At 37.9% G+C, this 5,709-nt stretch overlaps 1 protein-coding gene across 1 annotated transcript; it reads left to right on the top strand.

Moving 5' to 3' along the window:
* Positions 1 to 3,386: 3,386 nt before the first annotated feature.
* Positions 3,387 to 5,277, top strand: LOC125315260 (serine/threonine-protein kinase PBL34-like). Its single transcript, XM_048279713.1, has 2 exons — positions 3,387 to 3,519; positions 4,752 to 5,277. Exons 1-2 carry the CDS (start codon positions 3,387 to 3,389, stop codon positions 5,141 to 5,143), a joined length of 525 nt encoding a protein of 174 aa, XP_048135670.1. The 3' UTR covers positions 5,144 to 5,277.
* The last annotated feature ends 432 nt before the right edge of the window (positions 5,278 to 5,709 follow it).

Below are 5,709 nucleotides of genomic sequence, written 5' to 3'. Positions count from 1 at the left end.
GACCCAGGGAAAACACACCTCCGCAATCGTCTAACGACAACCAGTGAGACTTTTATAGGTTTTACTTAGGGTTTCGCGGGATCGTGCCAAATGGCGAGATTTTGAAAGGTAAGTGCTCAAATCCTCCTATGTCAAGCATGATATTCTAAATGATCAATCGGCTCTTGAAATTTAATTTTTTTGATCAAGATCTGATGTCTTTTAAAATTTGTAGTCCCTGAACTTAAAATGATAGTGGAAACCAATGGGATTCTAATTTAAAATTGTCATTTTCCAACCAAAGGTTAAATTCCTCAATTTGGCCAAAAGATTAGGCTTCGACCAATTTTGTGAAAAATGTGTGATTTAAAGGCCTAATTCTATTTGTGCCGTCGAGATACTACGGATTGTAACATACTCTTTTTTTTTTGGGGGGGTGTTTGAGAAGTGAGACCGCGATAGGGATCTCGAATCTCGAAGTTTATAATTTTTAACCATTGGAAAAATTCAAGTGTAAACAATCTCAAGAAAAATCTCAGTTCTGTGTGTATATCCCTCTCTCCTATCCCTCATTCCACGCGTTTCTATGCCAAAACTGCGTCAAAAAACCTGTTAGAGTTTTTTTGACCGAATTGATCCCCTTTTATTTGCTTATTATTTTTTTATTTACTTACTTTTTTAATTATCTATCTTTTTTCTCTATTTTACAATAACAAAAATTTATTTTTTATTTTTATTTTTATATTATATATTTTTCGACTAACTAGTGACACATGCACTGTTGGTCAAGTTGTATTCGCAATTTTGTGTTTCTTATAAATTTTTTTTATTATCTTATGTTGTATCAATTTTTTTTTATTAATTTCTCTTGAGTTGCACAAAGTGTAAAATTTGGTCAAAACTCGTGATCAGTAATATAATATGGACATATCATGAAAGTATTGGAGAAGAGATACGGCACAACAACATTAGTCTCAAATTTCATCTAATTAGCTAAGAAGATTGAATATGGTAGGTCATTTGCTCTCTCACTCTAATAAATGAAGAGGCTTATAATAGAATTTTTTATGGTTCCCCACCTACCTCCAAAACTATTTTTCACGGCCTTTTGATGTACTTCTATCTTGTGTTGAATTTGTGTGCACAACTATTTAGACTAAAAGTTTAAGAGAATATAATATAACCAGAATTAAGATTAATATACATGCATGTCATACAAAGAAAACTGTATTTTGTATGAGTAAACCAGGACATTTCTGTTTACAAGGTAGTTTTAATCATTGTAATGTAATTAGGAATTTTGATTGATCACATTAGAATAATAATCTGTTTCTTTTAAACTTAGATATTCAGTTCTCCGCATGCAAGGCGACATTTTTTAGCTTTGACTTTTAAGGGCGTCCGATTTGTTAGACCTCGAGGACTTTCTCAAGAAAATCTATTGCTGTTGGTAAATTTTTTTAATGAACTTGGTAAAATCCTGGTTAGAACAGTAACTTCCAATAAATGAAGTAAGTAACATCTACTTAGCACCCGTAAATCTCAGTGTTCACATTTCGTTTTCTCTAATTACATTGTTGATTTCAATTCAAGTATAGCTTCCCTATTCTATTTTCACCTGTTGCCATTGGTGAAAAATTTAATGTAATTCGGGAAAAAATCGATCACGCTGCTAATGTCATTATCATGTTAATTTTCTCCAATCAGTCTCATTGAATTTGTATAGAAAATAAAATTGGAAATCTCACCTTGCTCCCTTTATTTGGAGTTGTCCCTTCCACTCTTCCACAAGGTGATATACTTCAATTGCTTCCTTCTTTGTTGCACTCAATGCATCATCAAACTCAGCAAAAATGGTGACTAAAATTCATATGTCAACAAAGACCAATAAAAGCTTCATGATTTCATCCTCATTTTTTCCTTTTCTCTGTTTTTTTGACAAGTTGCATTGTCTAGAGAAAGCGACACAGGACTTCAAGATTAGCCTTTTGATCCGGGCTCAGCCGAACTATTAGATCAGAAGCCGCATTGCTCACGGCCATGGCTCCAGATGTGGAACTCATGGCCAAAAGCTGCTGGAGTGCCGCGAGCAACATGGCTCGTTAGTCGCCAATGACCATGGACGACCAGATCTTAAGATATATTTGTGTGCATTCCTCTTTTCTATTTTTGGTTCCTTGTTCCAATAGTTGTTTATTATCCGAGGATGCTTTCTTCTTAAGTATTGTTTATCGTTATGATTTGTAGGTGAACCTAGTTAACGATGGACCAGTCACCATGCAGCTCGATTAATTGCAATCAACCAGGTGAATGCTATGTAATTATTGGTGATTTAAGCGGCATTAGTAGAGAACCCTTTAAAGTATCTGCTGTTAAAGCTGACAAGACATTGTCATCATCAATCATTTTCAGGAATGCTCAGTCTGCAGCCGAAGAGTCGGGAAAGTAGTTATGTTGGATTATATCCATGAACCTCACAAATCTCAAATTGTAGAATTCTTTGGCCGTAATGGCAGTAAAGATGTGATCAGTGAAAATATACCCTCACTGAACTTACTGGGTTTTGTCTGGCATTGCGTGAACTCTTTCTGTATGATCTAGTAGAATAGGTGAAGTATATGATGCACTTGATAATACAATAAGCTTCATTCGTGGCAATGGGCTTGTACCGGGTGACTTCTGTACTCAGTTAGCTTTCTCGGCTCAAAAGTTTGAGATGCTTGCCCAGGCACTAAAGTGATGCCCTTCGGTTTTCCGAAAAAAGGACTAAAGACGTATGCAATAATAGGGCATGCACCCCCATAATATTGTATGGTGCTCGTGCTCGCCGTCCAGTTTACCAGGATTTGGTTCCTCTGAGCCGGGGGTCCTGGGCCCCGGTCCCAGGTGGCCCCAATTGCGGACTCCTCGAAATGTAATTTATATCTTCTGTAGTATACTCGTTTGTCAACTCAAAAAGTTCGAGAAGGGACAAACCGAAGCATCAAAGTGATGCTTTTCATTTCTTGAAACAGGACTTTACAAGTGCGTGCACACTCATAGATCATAACAAGGTATCTGCATGTACCGGTTGCCTGACCATGCATGGGTCCCCCGTGGCCAGACCTCGGTCTTGGCTCCTGGACCGAAATTGCCTGAAGGCTGGACGTGGGTCACTGCTTGCCGGACCGGAGACTAGCCTGTGGACCTGTGCACCTAAGGTTGATCCCACTTTAAAACTTCCATAATTTTAAAACTTCCGGAGACTAGCCTGTGGACCTAAGCAGAACCGAAAGTGATATTCCGTAATTTTAAAACTTCCAAGATTCTATTAGATGCTGTATGTAGCAAAAGCTGTGGCAACATTCTTTTTCCTTTTTAATTATGTGGTTCCACTTTCTTATAACTTGTCGTTTTTCAGGACTACAATGCCAAGCTTTCTGTTTCAGGAGTTGGAAGATTTTTTCCCAAGGGAGATGACTCACGTCATCCCCCAAACCCACTTTGCCACCAAAACCATGGGAACATATGGCTATGCTGCCCCGGAATATGTGGCAACTGGTATGTAGATGTTAGTAGGGGCAATTTGAGGATGAGAAATGTCCAAGTCATCTGCATAAAAATGGTTTGAGTAATAGACGAATTATGATTAGCAACTGAATTGAATTAGGCTGGTCAATCGTGACCAAAAAGACAAGAAAATTAGAGGAATGGTTATACACTGATATACCTACCTTTCTCTATGTGCATTTGGTCTCCTCCAATTGCAATCTATGGTGTCTGTATCATATTTTTGCCTAGGAGGAAACTGGAAAATTTGCGGTACGCTCACTTGTGGCGAAAGGCTAAATATATGCCAATCATAGATGTGGACATCATGAGTTAGTGTTCCTAGGTGATCTAGATTTACAAGAACATGTAAATTTGGATCTTGAGGGTGCAAATTACGCGAGTTCATAATCCACATTAATCACGCATTGCTGGCAAGTGAATTTTTTTTTTTTTTTTTTGTTAATGTTATTCTTTTCAAATAATGAGAGAATGTTTGCTACACCCTTCGATTACCCGATTAATTCCCATTAGGTGCGGTACTTTTTGGTAGGATTTGTAACTAGTAATAACCGAAACATGGATTCATAATTAAAGTTCTTTCGTTATATGAAGGCAGTTGATTTTATCTTTTACATCTGTTGATTATGAGTTGAAATTTTCATATTTTATTTCTGATCTACATTTGTCTTTATAAATTTAAGTGAAGGCAATGCATGAAAAAGCGTTAACTATGTTATCTAAAATTGAGATAATTTTGATTTGACGATTTCTAAGAGTAGGCATCATTCTGAATTTGAGATTTGGTAGTTAGTTCATGTCTATTTGCTATAAATTATTACCTCCCCGAAGCAGATACCTGATTTTGATTGCTATAAGAAAAGGAAGTGATGGGAGGACAGAGAACTGAGTTATTGTTTCAGCCTTTTGGGTCAAGTACCTGTTTTTGACTGCTAGAGGTGGTTTAGATATTTGACTAGTACCTTATGGATTGTACTTGTCTCAGCCTTTTGGGTCAAGTACCTGTTTTTGACTGCTAGAGGTGGTTTAGATATTTGACTGGTACCTTATGGATTGTACTTGTCTCAGCCTTTTGGGTCAAGTACCTGTTTTTGATTGCTAGAGGTGGTTTAGATATTTGACCGGTACCTCATGGATTGTACTAATATCTAAAATCTAAAATAGGACCATGTGGTTCTTAATTTATGTATTGCCGTCTAGTGACTGCCCGTATTCTATTGCAGGGCGCCTCGCGGCAAAGGGCGATGTCTATGGTTTTGGTGTGGTTCTTTTGGAAAATCTGACCGGATTGCGAGTCAAAGACCAAAGTCGGCCTTCCGGTCAGCATGACCTTGTTGAATGGGCTCGTCCATCTCTAACAAAGAAACGAGAGTTGCGCCGATTGATAGATCCATGGCTTGAAGGTCGATACTCACTAAAAGGAGCCCGCTTTGCTTCGCAGTTGGTCGCTCGCTGCGTTAGCCACGATCCAATACTTTGTCCCCAGATGAGTGAAGTTGTTGAAGTTTTGAAGGGTCTCCAAGATTTCCAGATAAGGCAAACTTCATCTGAAATTGTTAGAACGAGACAGGGAAGCTCTAGCGGTGGAATGGCTTCTCAATTCAAACCGCGGTGAGTTCAGTTGAAGAAATGCAAGTTTTTCAACTCTGGAAGCCAATTGTAAAGCGCAGCTATGTGTCTACAAATAGCCGTCCTTCCAACTCCATTTGTTTCCTTTTCTCCTCATCCTGTTTTTGTTCCAGGAATTTCAAATTTTGTAGTTTGCTCTACAACCTGGAAGTCTAGATTGGACAAAACTATTGGGCTCAAGATCGTTCTTCTTTTTGGGCACTGACGGGGCTAAAGGGCCTTAAAAAAGCCTAGAAGTGTGAGCCAACCCAACGTCATCATCATTAAGAATTAGAAAGACATATGTAAAGGTTGATATAATGAGAAAATGGCATATTTCTCCTAAAAAAAAAACCATTAAAGTCATAAAAACCAAGCTGACCTAGCAAATTAATCAGCAAATGGGCTGGGAATGAGGACCAAAATCGATAAGGCTGCCCAAACGATAGATTCCTCTTCACTTATAATAATGCAGACGTTAGTTTCATAGGAACTTATAGAGGAGTAGCTCAATCATTAGCTCTTTAATTTCCTAAATGCTTTAATCCTAAGCACTTGAAACTTTTTATAATG

This window comes from Rhodamnia argentea, chromosome 5 (assembly GCF_020921035.1).
Source record: "Rhodamnia argentea isolate NSW1041297 chromosome 5, ASM2092103v1, whole genome shotgun sequence".
Lineage (NCBI taxonomy): Eukaryota > Viridiplantae > Streptophyta > Magnoliopsida > Myrtales > Myrtaceae > Rhodamnia > Rhodamnia argentea.
This window is presented reverse-complemented; position numbering and strand designations above follow the sequence as displayed.

Coding starts and splice junctions, on each gene's coding strand:
- LOC125315260 (XM_048279713.1), top strand. CDS start 3,387: ATGCCAAGCTTTCTGTTTCAGGAGTTGGAAGATTTTTTCCCAAGGGAG. Junction 3,520..4,751: donor CCCGGAATATGTGGCAACTG/GTATGTAGATGT, acceptor ATTCTATTGCAG/GGCGCCTCGCGGCAAAGGGC.